Raw genomic sequence first — 18,784 nt, forward strand, 5'->3', positions numbered from 1 at the left:
GAGACAATAACCGATTTATTTTTACTTCAAGCTCCAAAAGGACAATGAGCCATCTGGTACAGCGCTTGGATAAATAGCCTATATATTTCAGTTAAGCAATCTGAACGCTGGAAATAATACAGTTTATCAGTGTGCTGCTTTTTTCAATGGACCAGCTTCCAGTGTAGTTCTCTAACAAGAACAAGAGGAAATATAAGATTCAGCGAGGCCCGTTTCAAGGTGATGAATTGCATGAGGATGGTGTAACTAATCAATTTGAAGTACCCGGTTTTGTTCTTTAATTAAGGCACATATAACGAGCAGTGTTTACTACTCTGAAACACCGCTTGCTGGTAGCATGTACTATACTTCTGTTTAGTCGGTCGCTGCTAAGTAATCTCTATGATGTGTGGTCTATAATTTATCTGGGCAAAAGTAATAAAAAATAAAAAAACCCATAAGATATTAGATTGAGTAATCCAATTACTCGGCAATTCTGAAACCACATTTTATTTAGTTTTTTTCTAATTTATTTTTATTTCTTTCATTCAGTAAGATCATGGGCCAGGATAATGGTGTGCTAGTTGTTCTGTGAGCTAAACCCATTTTCATAATGAGGGATTTGATATTGCGTCATGTGAAGACATAAAGAAGCCATCACTACCTTCCCGGAGACGTTTAATCACTCTAGTGTTCACATTTAGCCCTACTTTATAGTCATGGGAAGGAACTGTTCTCATCTGGCTCTGCACTAAAGCAATTTCAACTAAATAATATTTAAAATATTAGATATTTTTGCGTCTCCATAAATCCCATTGTGCTCGATGGTACTGAATTTACCTCAGCCCTAATAAGGAATGTGTTTCCACTGCACGGTGTGTTGAAGGGACTGATTTTGTCGGTTGGTGAAAGTACAGCCCAAGGCTAGCCGCTGGGTAGTTCACGCTGCTATAAGACTCTGGTTTCCAGGAGTTAGGGTTCGGCCCAAAGTCTGTAATTAAATCGTCACGGTGCCAGTGATGTCACTCGGGGACTGAAAGGGGGCTAACGACGGGTTGGCGGGGCTGTCCAAGTCGCGTATCGCAAGAGCAGCTCCCGTGGACGCGTGCGGTGTGTGTGCTGCAGCTACGCACGAATTGTATCCTGCTCTCAGGGTGCCCCGCCAATGCCATCATTCCCACGTAGCTCTGCCGATGGACTGACGGAGAACGTTCCGGCGATGGCACATTCCAAAACGGGATGAAGAGAATAAGAAAATTGGAGGGAAAATGCAGGAAAACATACAACAGCCCACAGGTGAAAGCTGAGAGAAAGCACTTCCGCAACATGAATGTGTGATATGAAGTAGTGTTGGTGAAAAAAGGGAACAAGCAGGGGCTGTCACATTTTGAATTCCGGTGTACATAAAATCTGCGCCGAGGTTTCTGTGTTGCTTAAACGTGCTCTCTTTCATAAACGTTGCATCTGGGGGGGGGGGGGCGTGTGATAGCTTAGACAGAGGATTAACGGTAGAACCACTTGAGGAACTGTCCTGTTCTGTTCTTTAGTAGGGCTGCACTTCTGAAGGCGTGTGGCCAACTGCTGACAAAAAATCTAGTGAATTTGAAAAAAAAAAAAAAAATCCTATATAAAAGGTTATTATGAAAACCATGTTCTTTCATTACCATTTTAGCATTGCGGTGAATCAATGAACGCATGTCTTGGAAAGTCTGGCTGTGCCCTTTTACTGCGGTAAGTGGAAAGTCGATAAGCGTGCTAACTGGGAGTTGAGGACCTTTCGCAGGTGAAAGTGCGGTGCGCGAGTCATTCCGCGTCGCCGGCGTTACGCAAGTGAACGCGTGCGATTGGCTGAGCGCTTCGCTGTCACGCGGCAGAGACAGGCGCGAGTGCAGAGTTTCTCACCATGTCTGTACGGTGCTTCCAGCAGTTCATTTAAAAGAAAGAGACTGTTGTTTGTTTCGGTTTTTTTTAAATCACTGACTTATGCCTCTCTCTCTCTCTCTCTCTCTATCTCTCTCTCTCTCTCTCGTGTATTTGTGTGGCTGGTGTGCGTGTATGTTTATCTGTGTGTCTGCGTCCACGTGTGTGTGTGTTTGTTTGTTTATGTGTGTACATCTGTGTGTGTGTGTGTGTGTGCATGCATATCTGTGCTTGTGATTATGTGTGCTTCTTTGTATCTATGTATGTCTATGTGCATGTGTGTATTTGTGATTGTGTGCTTCTATGTGTCTGTGTACGTCTGTGTGCGTGCTTGTGCTTGTGAATGTGTGTACTTCTGTGTATCTGTACGTCTGTGTGTGTTTGTGGTTATGTGTGTGCTTCTATGTATCTGTACATGTACATCTGTATGTGTGTGCTTGTGAATGTTTGTGCTTCTGTGTATCTGTATCTGTATGTCGGTGTGTGTGTTTGTGGTTGTGTGTGCTTCTGCGTATGTGTATGTGTGTGCATGTATGTCTGTGCTTGTGATTGTGTGCTTCTATGTATCTGTGTGTGTGTGCGTGTATTTGCGATTGTGTGCTTCTATGTATCTGTATGTGTGTGTGTATGTTTTTATGTGGTTCTATGTATCTGTATGTGTGTGTGTATGTTTTTATGTGGTTCTATGTATCTGTATGTGTGTGTGTATGTGATTATGTGGTTCTATGAATCTGTATGTGTGTGCGCGTGTACACGTGGCAGACATTGACGAGTGTATGGACGGCTTCGTGGAGTGCGACAGCAGAGCCACCTGCATCAATCTGCCGGGCTGGTACCACTGCGAGTGCCGGGATGGTTACCACGACAACGGACTCTTCTCACCCAATGGCGAGTCCTGCGAAGGTAGGCCTGTGCCAGGGCCTGTATAGCATTAGCAGACCCATTAGGTACCTAGCCATGCTAATACAATGTACCTATTGGGTCTGGTCCTACTGACCCTAGATCAGCCCTCCTACTCCAAGACACTTTATGAGCGAAGCCCTGGTCTAGGGTCAGCTGTGCGTTTGATCTCGTAATGAAAGTGGTTAGGATTTGGGTAAGCCAGATCTGATCCCAGGTCAGCACACCTTTATGGTGCTTCAGGTGCTTTATGAACTGATGGAGAAAGCCTGTTAGAGGCAACTATGAATTCTCAGGCCCAGGGCACAATATGTTGGGAGCCCCCAACATATAAATAGTTACACCCTGTATCCTGAGACCCCCTCGGTCCCGAGCCTATGACACTATGACAAAGCCCCCCCCCCTCCCACCTGTGGCCCTGGAGGTGCGTACCTGGTGGAAAAGCACAGTGTGAGTCATGGTGCTGCTGATTTTTCTCGATACACATCCTGTCCCATCTCCCATTGGTGGTGCCAATCCTCATTTACATTCCTGCTGGACCAGGAGAAGCCCTAACAGGTGGGCCTCCATCTGAACACCTACAGTGACGGCCTCTGTGAAGTGATGGCCCCCCACACACAGCCTGTAAAAAATGGCTGAAGTTCTCGAAAATCAACTTTGCCCATTAACTCCCCTGTGTTATGGACGAGGACGCGAAGAAGAGGCGTCTTTCCGGTGCCTATGCGTGGTCTCTGAAGAGCTGAATTCTGACTCACCAGGGAGGCAGACTGTAGGCGGCCTGGATCGGATGTGCATTTGCTTGGGGGGAAACATTTGCCATCGTTACTTAAACAGATTTAAGCATGACGTTGCTGTGATTTTGGCAGGATTTACTAGGTTGTATTTTATGCCAATGAAACACTTTGATTTTCAGAAGAAGAGACTACAGCATACGAGTGCTTAAGGATAAGAGAAGTTTCCAAAAGTTCTAGTGGAAGATAAGAGGCAAAACTTTCTTTGGGGAAAAGGGGCAAAAACAGTGTGCACCAACTAAGTCAACATGTTCTATTGTGCAGATCTCAAATAGAATATTTTAATTATATCACATCACTCTCTCTCTGTCTTTCTCTTGATCTCTTTCTCTCTGTCTCTATTCTTTCAGTTTGAACTTTATTGGCTCGGTATAAAATATGTATGTATTAATGAGTATAAACAACTCTCAGCTAGAAGAAAAATACAATAGAAGTAGTGGCTTAGTCAACAAAAACTGTCCAGTTCAATTGCTGTATTGGGAAGACATATTTTAACAGACATATTTTAAGTTGACTAAGCATGTTGTTTGTACAGCAGTTAATTTTTCTAATTTATTTACATTTCTGATGTTTGGTGAGGAAGTGGAGACACTTTTATGGGCAGTCAGGTCTTCCTCTCTCACTCCCTCTTCCTTCCTGTCTCCCCCTCTCCCTTTCTCTCCCTCTTCCTCCCTCCCCCTCTCCCTTGTGCCCTCTCCCCCGTAGACATTGATGAATGTAGGACTGGGAGGAACAGCTGTGCGAATGACACTGTTTGCTTTAACCTGGAGGGAGGGTATGACTGCCGATGCCCCCATGGGAAAAACTGTACCGGAGACTGTATCCACGACAACAGAGTCAAGCACAACGGCCAGATCTGGGTCTTGGAGAACGATAGGTGCTCTGTCTGCTCCTGTCAGGTAAGTAGGACGTGTGTGTGTGTGCGCATTTGTGCGTGCATTTCTGTGTGTGCCTGTATGTGTGTGAGTGCGCATTTCTGTGCATGTGTATGTGTGTGCGTATGCGCGCCTGTGTGTGCGTGCTCGAGCATGTGCGTTAGGGCTGCAAGACCACAGTGCTGTCTGCAGACTGCTCTTCCCAGCGAGAGTTAGTGAGTGTGGGTGGGTATGTGGGTTGTTTGGACAGTCTTGCCTGTGTGGAGGAAAGACTGAACTCCATCTCCCACAGGGTGAGAGGCAAGCATGATGGGAAGCGCAGTCCTCCCACATTCTGTGGCTTTCCGTACTCTCTCAGAACCTGCAGACAGTTCACTGGCTCCCTGGGGAAACTCTGGACCTCGCCTCCCCCATCTCTTCCTCTCTCTCGCTCCCTTTGAGTTTCTCTTTCTCAAAATTCAGAATGCTTTATTTGCATGAAACACATTTATAAATATTGGAGAAGCATACATACAGAAATACGTTAGAACATGAACAGTTGCTAATAATGCCAACAAAGAAAATAAAATATTTTCATTTGTTTGTTTTTTATAATTAGAGATAATGTTTCCTAATTTCTGAATATTTCCCTCTCTCTCATGTACTCCCTCTCTGTCTCCCTCTCTGTCTCCCTCCTCTCCCTTTCTCTCTCCCTCTCTCTCCCACCCCTCCTTTCTCCCTCCCTCCTCTCCCTTTCTCCCTCCATCTCTCCCTCTCTCTCCCACCCCTCCTCTCTCCCTCCCTCCCTGCCTGCCCCCCTCCCCCTCCCTCTCTCTCTCCCACCCCCCCCCCCCCCCCCCTCTCAGAGCGGTCTGGTGATGTGTCGCAGGATGGTGTGTGACTGTGAGAACCCCACTCTGGACCTGTTCTGCTGCCCGGAGTGTGACCCTCGGCTGAGCAGCCAGTGCCTGCACCAGAACGGGCTGCGCACCTACGGCAGCGGGGACACCTGGGTGGAGAACTGCCAGCAGTGCCAGTGCCTGGTGAGAGACCCCCCCGTACCCCACCCGAAACCAGAGCCTGGGGCAATTAGAGAGGTGCCCGTCTATACCCCATCATAGACCCAGAACTGGAGCTATCACAGAGATACCCCATCATAAACCCAAAATTGGGCCAATTATAGAGTTTCCTCCCTGTTGTATCTTGAGATATTCCCATATGAAACAGTCGCCTGCGAAGAGATATTCAAAGAAAGATGTTGTTTGTTTCTTCACAGCAGCTCAGCACAGCAGTAGATTACAAATAAAGAGTAAAGAACAGCGTGGAGATAAAGTTAAGCGGCTTTGTAGGAAAAATTTAATGACGGCTGTAGGTAGCGGGCATGAAAATCTTGGGCGAAATGCTCTTTCCCGCATCTCTGCCGAGAATACCACCCACTGGGACGGGGGTTTTTTTGGGAAACGGTGGAGCGTGGTCGCTGTGCGCGAGTCACAAGCGAAGCGTGCTTCGCGTGCAACACCGCCGCCGCCGCTGACGTTCCGAATGCTGGCATCGAGCAGTCCGATTACTCCCGCCGGCTAAATACGGAACGCTGTATCAGCCTGGAATTCTCAAACCCCCCAGCCTTCGGATTCAAAGTCCATTTCGGTCCGTTATCTTTATGGTGCGTCGCCTTGACGATGCGCTGCGCCCACGAACGGGGTCACCGCGGTGCGCGCGACCTTGGCGTCCTCTCTGCGCGGAATCCGCGCGTAAAAACCCCTGGGAACCTTTCGCCCCTCCCGTCGGCCTCTGTCACGGGCTCGGCCTCTCCTCCGCTCTTCAGACGGGCCCGACGGAGCTTTTACGAGGACCTGAACCTCAGGAGGCATTACGTCACCCCCCACTTAGCCTCGCCTTTCAAACGCTCCCCTGCCCCCGCCCAGCCTGTGTGTTTTATGAAATGTAAATTCGCAGCTTGGCATTCTGACGGTGTTTTCAGTATCAGGGGAGGGGGGGGGGGTATAAAAAAAAAAGCCAGTGTTTTGTTGCTTTTGTGCGTCTCCCCTTTCTGTCCCCATTAAATCATCTTTATCGCCTATCTGTACCGCGCCAACCCTCCCCCCCGCCCCAATCCCTCCCCCACCCCGCGGGAACTCTGCAGGGTGTTCTTCCGTTTAACAAATCAAACAGACCGGCGGCGTAGCGGCTACATGAATCGCGCCGCGGACGCTAGCATTATCACGCCCGCGCACAAACGCCCAGGCGTCGCTCGCTCGTTCGGCTGGAGGGGGGGGGAGGTAGGGGGGGAGGGCGTGGCGGTTTTTTTTTTTTCACCCTTTGTGAACCGCTTATGCGCCGGACGAGCCAAATTAGCGGGAAACCCAGTGCGCCGCGGTGCGGTTTCCCTCGACGCGGTGCCCCCTGTGGCCGTTCTCTGTCCCTGCGCCAGAAAGCCTGCCCCCCCCCCCTGTGAATTGGTGGAGCTTGAAAGGCCAGTGGAGTGTGGGCTGAGGAGATAGGCCTTGTCTGCAGTGTCATAAAAAAAAAATTATGGATTAATGAACTCTGAATAAACTCCGTTTCCCAGCTGCACCCCAGAGTGTGGTGCTTGGAAGCTTCTGGTCAGAAGCTGGAAAGAGAAAGGACAGCCCTTTCCTCTTAATTTAGCAAGTAGTTTTTTTGCATGATGGAAGAGTTGCTTGTCGAGTGCTTAGAATTACAAGGTTCCATCGCACTCTTTTTATGGCTAAAGTGGGTTATTAACATGGGAATACTCTTCATGTCATGTCAGTTTATAGATGAAACACCTGAAATCTCTTTTTTTTTGACACTTTAAGCTACTGTGAAGATGTAGCATAACAGAATCCTATGGTACAGGACTCGATGAGTCCTAATGCCTGATCTCTCGGTAGAATCTTATCTGCTGCAATTCTAAGCGTCTGCCATTTTGGCTCATTTAAATAAACACTTAAAATGCAGGTGTGAAGCCTGCTGCTGACTCTCTTCCCCTCAGTCACTGGCTGAGTATGTGGCTATAGAACTGAGGACCTTAACAGTCACGCTGCTCACAGGCATAGAAACGACTCAATAAAAACCGAATGTCACCAATTAAACCTAATCGTCCTTGAGCATCCTTCCCTGCCAGAATGCAGGACAAAAAAGTATTTCTTTCGCGCGCTTTGAGAAGCATAATGAGATTTCGGTGCGTGATGTACTCTTTTCGCGCTCGGAACAGAAAGCGGCTAACAGCATTAGCCGCTCTCGGAGCTAATTCTCTTTCTGGAGCCTGACCCAGTTCTGTTTTACCATCGTGATTAATCGGCGTGCCCGTAGAAGCGATCTGCGCAGCCGAACATTGATTTTTGAACACCTTTAATCTGTGCAGATAAAAGGAATGAGATGCCAGACAAAGGGCTACGTGTGATGTACAGTTGGGAGACGACAGCTTCATGTTTTCCCAATGAGACTGACAAACACTTCCAGCTGCCAGGGGATGAAATGTAGGACATGCTTCATGGTTACTTATGACACTGTATGTGTATGTGTTCACGTGGAGCAGGTGACAGTGACGAATAGCCAATCGTTTTGTTCGTCACTTTGCTCCTTGGAGGCCAGAACGAGGTTCGCAGTCGAAAGAACTGATTTTGTAATTCCAGTTGATAAATGAAATATAATTAAATTAAATTGATTTGGAATGCTCGATTCAGCTGAGCCTTTTTATTTGCATATTTAATTAATTACACCCCGCTAGCATCCAAGCCACTTAATCTTAATCATTTTGGAATTTAGTGCATAAAATTAAAATTACGCTTAATACAAAATGTTCACCTAATGGCTTTAATAGTACAGCTAATAATTCCCAGCTCTTGGCTTTGATGTTTATATGAAAGTGGCATATTTTACACAAAGTTAGCTGCAGTTTTTTTTTTGTTTTTTGTTTTTTTTTGTGGTTTTTTCTATAAGTAATTTGACTCCCAACACAGGTACCCCATTCATGGAGAAACCCCATTCCCTCGACATGGGGCACATGGGTAATTTGCTGCAGTTTTTCGGCCGGATGAAAGAAAATTATTCCATCACAAATGTTGAAAATGTTAGGAGAGGTTGGCTGAAGGGATCTAAATCAGTTTAACAAGGACCTGTAGAATTACACACAGTCAGCTGAGATGGCCGATGAAATTACTATAAACTGTTACAGATGATTCACATTTCTACTCATCAGCAATCCAAAATCAGTGCTTCTGTGTTACCACTGATCGGTATTCCAGAATTCAGTGCAGATGTATCATTTTGTACTGTCTACTGGTCAGAATTCCAGAATTCTATAGAGATGAGTGTTCCAGCATCCTCTACTGATCAGTAATCTATAATTCACTACACACTCCAGCATTCCAGTGTTTTCTACTGATCGATATTTCAGAATTCTCTACAGATGAGTGTTGTAGTGTTGTCTACTGGTCAGTAACTTGGAATTCACTACGCACTCCTGTATTTCAATGTTCTATGCTTCAGCAATATGGCATGAGAGGCCGTGCTGTATCGTGAATGCAGTCATGGCTCCACGCCATTATTTATTTTGTAATATTATTTGTAACGGTTCACGTGCCGAGTGATGCTGTCTACAAAGAGGCTGCTTGATTAACTCTTACTGTATCAGATTTACAACGAGTGTAGAATGCGGTCTCAGCCAATCGGCATCCAGAATCGAAAACGACCCGTTTTAATAAGCATCAGTATTCCGGTCTCGGCTCCGGCTCGCGTCCCACGTCTGCCAGCTGGCCTGTGTCCCCCCGCCGTGTTCCGCGCCGGTGAAATGCGGCGTCTGTGTCCCAGCAAGGTGAAGTGGACTGCTGGCCGCTGTCCTGCCCGCCGGCGGACTGCGAGTTCACCGCGGTGCCCGAGGGCGAGTGCTGCCCGCGCTGCGTGGCTGACCCCTGCCAGGCCGACGCCGTCCGCAACGACCTCACCAAGACCTGCGCGGACGAGCACGGCGTCACCCGCTTCAGCGGGTCCTCCTGGCGCCGGCACCGCACCGAGTGCAGCCTGTGCCACTGCAAGGTAAGGGTGCTGTCTCAGCATGTGCGCACAAACACACACAGACACACATATGCACACACATACACACGTGTACACATACTAACACACACATACACATGCATGTATACATACACGCACACACACACAGACACACACACATGCTGTATTTACACTCACACACATACACACACACACACTGTATTCACACACACACACACACACATATGCACACACATACACACGTGTACACATACTAACACACACATACACGTGCATGTATACATACACACACACACACACACACACACACACTGTATTCTCACACACACACAAACACACACCAGTCCGCTGCCATGTGACTCTCTGTTTCCCTGCAGAATGGACACGTGTGCTGCTCAGTAGACCCCCTGTGTCTGTAGACCGTCAGAGAGGCTCTCAAGGCCTCCCATCCACAAACTTCTTTATACCAAATGCAAATATGTATCATACAAAAGGAATAACGGACTCTCCACCATCACCCCCCCCATCTCTTCCCCCACCCCCGCACCACCCACTCCCTCCCTCCCCCCCCCCTCCATTGTGCCTCATCGTGGTGACTTCTGCAGTAAACCCATCTTGACCATGAAACAAAACAAAAATATTTAAGCTGGCATGACTGTACAGTATTCATTGTTGACTAGTTGCTGTTCTTTTAATTTTTAAAACACATCTCCATTTGTGAAGGATTTCGGTGTTTCCCCAGTAGTGATTCCATGCGTTTCATTTCCGATCTTCACGAGAGTCGTCGTCTGTACATTATCTCGTCGCTCGGCAGCGCTTGGTTTATTTTGTGCTTAATTTATTCGATGACTTGTTGTTGTGTAACAGTGAAATAAAGATTTTCATTTACATCACTTTGCTAGACTGCAAGTCTTTTGTGCTTCTTTTCTCTCATGCTGTCAAATAATAGTCACAAGCAAGCTGGTACCGTGACAGAAATCGCTCTGAGAAATATTGTGGTTTCGCAGTTTCTTACGGGAGATGTGGAAGTACGACTCAGCCTCGGTCTCTGGTGAGATTGAGTGGGTGTGATTGGGCCTTCCAGTGGTTTTCAGTGGCTGACAAACTCTCTTCTGCTTGTAAGGATTGAGGTTTATATTTAAACATTAGCATTAGCAGGTCTCTGTATTGGGGGTTATGTTTAAACCCCAGAACAGAGACCTGCTAATGCTTTTGCTCATTATCTCATTTAGTAGAAAACAGACTGGGGAGATGGTAAAGAAGATGAGTGTGAATAATTATATCCTTGGAACTTCAATGAAAACTGGGAGTAGAGTTTGAAGGTGTGTCTCCCTGTGCTGTGGGTGTGTGGGTGTGAGAGATACGTTCTGTCCTGTGTGTTTGTGATGTGTTCTGTCCTGTGTGTGTCGTGTCTTTATTCGTTCATTGACAGTCTGTCATGTTACCATTCAGGAGAAGCCACTGCAGGGTTCCTGCTGACCCAGTTTACCAGCTGAGTAAGCGGTGTGTGTGTGTGTGTGTGTGCGTGGAACATGTTCTGTCCTGTGTGTGTGTGTGTGTGTGTGTGTGTGTGTGTGGAGGGTGTAAGTGGTGTGGCTCTGCTCCAGTTGGTGGGATTTCCCATTGGTTGGGAAGCAATGCTTTTGGGACCTGTGACCTCAAACCAGGAAGTACATTCCTTCTGTACCTGCTGAATAGAATACTCAGTCTGATGGGAAGAGTCAGTTGCGGAGGAACAGACTTCTGCACACCTGTGAAAATACAGTCACTGTTTGCCAAGGATGACAGCCTCCAATCTGCATTAGAAGTCTGAATTATGCCAGTTAAAATTTTAACACGGTTATTAAATATGTTTAGAGCTGATTAAAGTCACATTGGCACTAAAGCCTGCTTCCTGTCTCTGGAAGACATTGTAATTTCTGTTTTATTCTTTTTGTGTATGAGCTTTCTTTTCACTGGTAAACCATTTGCGTAGTTCTTTCTGGTTAAGTGTGTGTGTGTGTATTAATAGAGCGGGCTATAAATGCATTGGCTCTCAATACTGTTTGAGTCACACTGGTATGATTCCAGACTTTGATCTTGCCAGGCCAGGCTTAGAATCCCCTGTCTGGAGTCCTTGGCAAAGGTACCAGCTGGAATGTCATCGAGCGGTAACTATTGGCTGTTGAGTGTCAGACGGCAGCCAATGACGCAGAAGCAGTGTCACAGAGAACCCGTCCCACTGGCGTAGACCTGGGCCTGCATCCGTTGGCTTCATCTCAAATGGTTAGCGTTCCGGTACTAACGGAAAAAGAAACCTCAAAAACGCAAGGAATTTGGGACACACTTTGAAGACAGAATGTGCGTCACAGAAAAGCGACACCATCACTGGCGAGTCAGCTGGCTAGTTCATGGTATGCTCACAGAGTCTTAAAAACATTACATATGTTCTTTTGTTTTCAAAATTAGCCAGCATCAAAAAGTCAAGCCTTAAGGTGAAATGCATTTCTGAAACAGGCCAGATTATTTCCTACAAATAGATCTTTTTTTTTTTTTTTTTTTTCAAATTTATAGAGGCCTCTCCGCAAACAGAGAGCTCTTGTTGGCTTAGCTGTGATGGCGCTGTAGTTATATAAAGACAGCTGGGATTCTTTTGTCTTGATTCCTTTGTTTGGAACCAAAGTCTCCCTCTTCAGAGCACCCAGAAGCATTAACAGTATTTCCAACTTTTCTCTAGGAGGAGTTAGGTAGTGTTAAAAAAAAAAAAAAAAAAAGGTAGTAAGCAATTTGACCTTGTTTCCCAGTGTTCGTCTGTCTGAATCGGAATCTGTGGATAAGGATAGAAAAAAAGAATAAGAATAGTTGTTTTGATATGTAAAAGCATATTATTTTCAGAATGTGCAAGTACCTAGTTCATAAGCCACCCAGTAACTGATGGGCATTAAAGCTTGCTAGCAAGAATGAGGTTGAGATTGGGAGTTTTGTAATGATTCATTGGGTAATTCACCTGCATGAAATCAAGAGGATCATTGACCTGTGTATACAGTGTGTGTGTGAGTGTGTTCCCTGTGTTATTGTTTCCCCTGTGTTATTGATGTCCAAGTTGGAGAATAGGGGTTAGTCAGCAGACTTTGCTTATGGCGATGATGTCAGCCCAAGTTCAATGCAACAGTATTTCTCATTAAAACTTTTATAATCCTATAGTTTTATAAATGGACAATTTTATGCCGACTGAAATATTTGATCATTTTATAGCTTGTCAATGGGCCAGTTAGTGGCTTGGAGTAAATGCGAATGATTGAGTTCAATATTTTCATTTTGAAACGTTCTGAATCAAGTTCGATTTTCAGACATTGCAGAGAAAACCTTTAAATGCCACGAGGCAACCTGCAACGAGTTGCTTATTTCTCCAATAACTGTTTTATAAGGTCAGTGATAAATGACTCCACTTTTCTGTAGACTGGTAATGACAGAGATAGATAGTCTCTTTGTCTCGCTTATAAGCAAACTATTAAATGGAAAGTAAAAAGGTGATTTGAACTCCTACGGATTTCTCCTCAAGGTTTTCTTTTCCCCCACAGTTATATACAGATATAATGTTGGCTCTGTCCTATGCTGTACTTCGCACGCACGGTGGGAAGAACAACGCGAACAGGAGCGCCGCGTTTCGGAGGGTGCGCAAGCTCGTCTGAGCCATCCTGAATCCAGGAAGAACGTTTCAGCCACGCGGGGGCTTAAAACCTCTAATTCAGCGTCTCCAAATCGGGGAACGAAGGATAAAATGCGGTTTAAAAGTTTTTGTCTGGAACAGAATGGGAGAGTAGCATGAGAACTGAAGTTGACAATATTTCTGAACCATATAAATCCTTTTCAGTCTGCAATATATAGTATGTACATTACACAGCCTTCTTTTCTAAAAAAAAAAAAAAAAAAAAAAAAAACATACATTTGAAAAAAAATCTACTATGTAATATTTCGGGTATAACTTTCCATATACCATTTTCCATATCTTAATTCTGTGAAGGATTTGCAGGAACTCTTGGCTTTGTGTTATGATTGATGCATAAATCATAACCAAAGTTGTGCACCATTGTGAAGCCTTTTCCATATCCCACACACTGCAATTAAGTCATTTTTTTTATTGAGAGAAAACAAAATGCACAAACAACATGAGACAATGACATTGACAAGATTATGCTCTACAGTTATTTATCAAGACCCAATGTGATTCCATTTTTATCTTTGCATATCGCTGCACAGTAGCATCAAAAGCATGGTAAACATACATATATTTCATTGTGAAACACCACTTCCATTGCAAAAAACAAAAGATCACAATTGCCAGCAGTTTGTGATTCGTATGGCATGACTGACTGATTGACACACACACAAGCTCATATGCGTGCATACACACACACACACACAGACACTCTCACACACACACATGACACACATGCACATTTGCACACACGTGGCCATGAATAAGTGATGATCATTGTAAACATGCTGCACGGGACAAGGTTGATTAGAGAACATCCTGTCTTGCTCAGCTTTGAATCAAACATGCCCTCACTGTGGACAAATTAGGAAAGTGAGCTCAGTGTTCACCTCCTTTAATATGTATTCATTCAACTCTACAGTAAGCAAAACAGAAAGTTAATAACCATCCATTATAACCGCTTACAATACAAAATTAGCTGTACTCTCATCGTATATACTATTCTCTTATGCCCTCAATAATTTAATAAAACATTTAGAAAAAATGACATCCTGAGCCAACCACGCATGGAAAATAATACACGGCACCGTAAATAATACTGGACATGAGCACTGAATGAGTTCTGGCCAGTAAAAATATAAATTTGTCCATATGTAATGTACGTAAATGTACAGTCTGACTTTTCATCAAGGCATTGAATCAGTGTTCTGTAAGTCCACCTGACCGTCTACAGTATCTGACTCCGGTCCCTGTTTCTGTTCAGTAATGAATGGACATCACAAAAAAAATAATAAAACAAGTCACACATTATCCACAAACCGAGCTGCACAAGAAGTGATCTAATTACATTTGGACAATGTTTCACACCTTATGGACTCCTTTCAATTGAGAGACCAAAACAATGCCATACAGAAAAGAATCACACACCAAGAAGACCTATATGCCTATGGAAATATGGGGTGACATAGAGTATTTGTATCCAATCAGTGCCAAGTGATAGGGCTTGAAAATAGCTTCTTACAAAAGTGTAATAAAAAAAAACAAGAAAAAAGGACATTACCAGGGGGTAAATGCACTCCAGGATCAAGTAGTGGTTTTTTTTTTTTTTTTTTTTTTTTTACAGCTTCCCCAAAAACCAAACCTTCATCCCGATTCAAAGTTTTTATCTTCATTGTGAAGGTAATCCAGCAGGGATTTGTGGAAGGGAAGATTAGAAAAAAAAATAGCGAGCACGGACCATAAAAAAACATCCACCCTGCCTTTTAAGACTGGTGGGTCAATTCCATTTGAATTCATGAACTGAAACACCTGTATATCTACACAGGGGTCTGAAACACTGGTCCTGGACAGTTCCAGGTTCTCCCTTTTTTTATTTTCAGCGTAAAAAACTATTTCAGATCAAAGAGTCCAGGTGAAGTTATTTCACTGTGTAATGAACTGCTTAAAGTGATTCATGAGGTACTGAGTAACAAGAAAACCCTGCAGACCCAGCATCTCTCTGGGACCTGGGTTTGCTACCACTGTTTTGCGAAGGTTTGTTTTATTACCGAATTGAATTTCAATTAATTTCCTGAACGCTTTTGAAATTGAATTCACCCCCAGGCCCTGGCTCTCCAGTCTCCCCTCTCAGCAGCATTCCATCTTGGGAACGTCCCGTAGAACCTTCGAGGCAAGGGGGGTTGCCCGCGTCGGAGGAGACGGAGGGCTCCTCCACCACGATCCTGGGGTGCGTCTCCCGGGCCTGGGGGGGGGAGCAGGGCGAGCAGGGCGAGAGGGCCTCGTGGGTCGAGCTGAAGCGGGGGGTGTCCACGGAGAGGAGCGCGGGCCTGGTCCTCCTCAGGGTCTCGCTCATGGAGATGTGCACCTCCTCGGGGGTCAGGCCCATGTCCTTGCTGTACTCCGAGGGCGACTTGCGGCGGATGCGCTCGTACGTGCTGTCCTGGTTCTCCGGGCCCTGCTCGCTCTCGTGGAAGCGGCCCAGGAGCCAGACGAAGAAGCCGAAGAGGGCGAAGGCGGCCAGGCTGGGCACGAACGCCAGGCACTTGACGTACAGGCTGGTGCCCACGTAGCGGCTGTGCAGGAACATGTCCTGCTGGACGTAGGTGCGGTTGGTGGCCGGGTCCACGGTGGTGGAGCGCCACTCCCAGGTGAGGGTGCTGCGGTTGAATTCGCTCAAGGTGTCGGGCTCCTCCACCGTGTAGATCTTCTCGCCGGGCCCCACGTACTGGCCGTACTCGTACGGCTTGTAGAAGATCTGGTTCTTCCACATGTTGAGGTCCAGGATCAGCACCAGGAAGATGATCCCGTAGTTGAACCACTTTCCTGACGTGGACACAAAGGTTTGTGAGGGACGTTCTAACGCCATCAGAATGAGCAGCAGACACCGGGGAAATCGCAGAGCAGGATTCACAAAGCACTCATGAAGCATTAAGGTCCAAACTCACAGGCATTCTCCACTAATAGAGACACAGTATCCTGACACAGATACAGTTATCTATTCGCATAAGGATATCTGGCATGTCCACCCTAACCCATGAATGAGATTATATAAACCATTTAACCAGACAGAAAACAGCATATTATACCAGCATATAATGCTCATGCTAATGGTGTAACGCTCATTAGGGAAGTTTTGTTCTCACTTGCATGACTTAGTTTTACAGCCAACAGGGCAGTTGGCAAGTTGCCAATCTGCTGTCAATCTGTACTTTGTGCGCAAGCAGTCTCTCTTAGGGCTGCAGTCTCTCCCTCTAGGGAATTACTGCAATCGTACAATCTCTGGTCTTTGCAATGTAAGTCACAACACTGGATGAGACAATCTGCTAGATGCCAGTAAAGAAAAGATATTGTCATATGTTTTTAAAGTATAAACTGCACACTGGTCCCTAGTAGTGATGATGATCATTGGATTTATTCACTGAATCACCCTGGTTTTGTTGCAATTTTATTTAAAGTTAAACCCGGTCAAAAAATAATAATTATGTGTGTAGACACCGCAAGAAAAAGGAAATGCCCCTTGATGGCCAACATGCCATATTACCTTAAGAATCATTACTGAAAACATGATAAATGCTACTTTAGCGCATTTTTCACTGTTGGCAGATTTATATTTCAACAAGAAGAAAGTTCAATTTCATATTCGTGATAATATCTCTTCAGATTCACAGCTTTGAAAGCTAATGAGCGGAGGAGCTAATTTGAATGATAAACCGAATATCCGACGGTGGCGCTTTCATAGAGTTCTTAAAAGAAGAATGTCTCGCAATTTTCATGACCCTGATTAATACGTAAATCATTAGGGAAAACGACTTAACATGTAATGTGTGGAACATTCAAATATGTAACACTAGATCTTTTTTTTTTCCTTCACATCAGATGTCTCACAAAACGGTGTGAAACAGCTGATGAGGTACGAAATAGTGAGAGGTACCCCAGCACTATTTTTTCATGAAACTGCAAAGGAGTTTCAGAGACTCTGTGAGGAACTCACAAGACAGATCGGGAGTGAAAAAAGAGAAGCAATTTCTGTACTTACACAAGATGGGGATATTTCATGCAGCATTCCAAAGCTAATATCCGAGACTTTGCCTGTCTCCTTGATCAGATAAAAATGTGAAAATTTTAAAGTCTGAGATAATTAAGAGGACATTGTAAGCTGGGTAAAATAATTTCCCTGGTATAATTCTGTGGGCAGAAAAGAAATAGCAATATTAAGACCTCGTTCCAATCTAGCAGCAGATTGCTTGGACAAGGACCATTAAGTGGCAATCTCCTTTTGTCTGTGATATTCAGAAGGCACATATCAAAACCGGGACCGCTGAAGGCAGTGACAGCTGAAACCATGAATACAGATAGCCTTTATCAAAAATATATCTGCCGACCGAGCTGAGCTGCGCAGAGCCGACTCTGAAATCACCAGGCTCTCCAGGACCGGGGTTGAAAAACCTCTGCTCTAGCTACGCATACCTGTGATGTAAACATGAAAATCCTCCGGCAGGAATATACCCAACACACGTACAACAAACCCCAAAAAAATAAGGTTATGTCTGTGCCCCACGGTACCACGGTGTACAGGTCTGGGAATGTGTTATTTTCCTGTGGGAACCCAGTGATCATGTCCGTTTACCTGTAGGAATGCCTTGTTTTCCCGCGGGGAATTCGTGAGCACGTCCGTTTACCTGTAGCAATGCATTTTTTTTTTCCGTTGGGAGTTAGCAAGCATGTTCCGTTTACCTGTAGGAATGCCTTGTTTTCACGCGGGGAATTAGTGAGCACGTCCGTTTACCTGTAGCAATGCATTTTTTTTTCCGTTGGGAGTTAGCGAGCATGTTCCGTTTACCTGTAGGAATGCCTTGTTTTTCCGTTGGGAGTTAGTTAGCATGTCCTTTTACCTGTCCGTACCTGTGATGTGTATGTGGTACTCCTCCTTGAAGATGCTCTTGCAGACAGGGAGCTTCAGCTTTACCTGGGTAGTGGACATGCCTGGAAGGTTCACGTCCAGATCCCCCATGAAGTGTGGAAACTCCCAGTCCTGTACAGCACAGGGCCTCAGCCGTCAGCATGTCACACCATTTCATATCTAACATATGTCCATTATTATAATGAATAATAATAATAATAATAATAACAACAATAACAACAAAAGAAAGTGTCTTTAAAAGAATGTCTTTATATTTATAAGCTTGAATCTTTGACTTTATCCTAACAGAAGAACACTTGTTCAGATTCTTTATGAACATAGTTTCTAAATTATTTAGCATTTTCAGGGCTACATTTTGGTAAACAAAGGTAAAGCTGTTTTACACAGTTAAAAGCAGGTTTTTTAAAAAACAGTCTTTAAAAAATGGATTTGCAATGGATTTAGCAGTCCTGTTCTCATCTGGATGAATATCTAGAGCCTGGAGAGATTCTAGAACATAAGAAATTGAGCCTGCGACATTGTATTTTGAATTCTAGAACATGAGCAATCAAACCTGTGACCGTGTACTTTGGATTCTAGAACATGAGCAATGGAAACCGTGACAGTGTACTTTGGATTCTAGAGCATGAGCAATGGAACCTGCGACGCTGTGGGCAACAGAGTATGCAGATAAGACTTCTCTCATCTCTGGCTCAGGCTTGCA

General features: G+C 45.0%; 2 protein-coding genes across 4 annotated transcripts in view; one reads left to right on the forward strand and one right to left on the reverse strand.

Annotated features, from left to right (window-relative positions):
• Positions 1 to 10,356, forward strand: part of LOC118231485 (protein kinase C-binding protein NELL2-like) — a 67,566-nt gene extending 57,210 nt beyond the window's left edge. Inside the window, exons 16-20 of the mRNA XM_035425300.1 lie at positions 2,662 to 2,802; positions 4,296 to 4,489; positions 5,311 to 5,487; positions 9,260 to 9,484; positions 9,841 to 10,356. Coding sequence (XP_035281191.1) covers positions 2,662 to 2,802; positions 4,296 to 4,489; positions 5,311 to 5,487; positions 9,260 to 9,484; positions 9,841 to 9,882 — 779 coding nt within the window. The 3' untranslated portion in view covers positions 9,883 to 10,356. The remainder of the gene's footprint in view (positions 1 to 2,661; positions 2,803 to 4,295; positions 4,490 to 5,310; positions 5,488 to 9,259; positions 9,485 to 9,840) is intronic.
• A 3,210-nt stretch (positions 10,357 to 13,566) lies between these two features.
• Positions 13,567 to 18,784, reverse strand: part of tmem117 (transmembrane protein 117) — a 41,152-nt gene continuing 35,934 nt past the window's right edge. For all 3 annotated transcript variants that reach the window (XM_035426607.1, XM_035426605.1, XM_035426608.1), the window contains exons 7-8: positions 18,063 to 18,192; positions 13,567 to 15,983 (exon numbers count right to left, since the gene is read on the reverse strand). In XM_035426607.1, the coding sequence (XP_035282498.1) occupies positions 15,220 to 15,983; positions 18,063 to 18,192 (894 nt within the window). In that variant the 3' untranslated portion in view covers positions 13,567 to 15,219. The remainder of the gene's footprint in view (positions 15,984 to 18,062; positions 18,193 to 18,784) is intronic.

Source organism: Anguilla anguilla, chromosome 7 (assembly GCF_013347855.1).
Source record: "Anguilla anguilla isolate fAngAng1 chromosome 7, fAngAng1.pri, whole genome shotgun sequence".
NCBI lineage: Eukaryota > Metazoa > Chordata > Actinopteri > Anguilliformes > Anguillidae > Anguilla > Anguilla anguilla.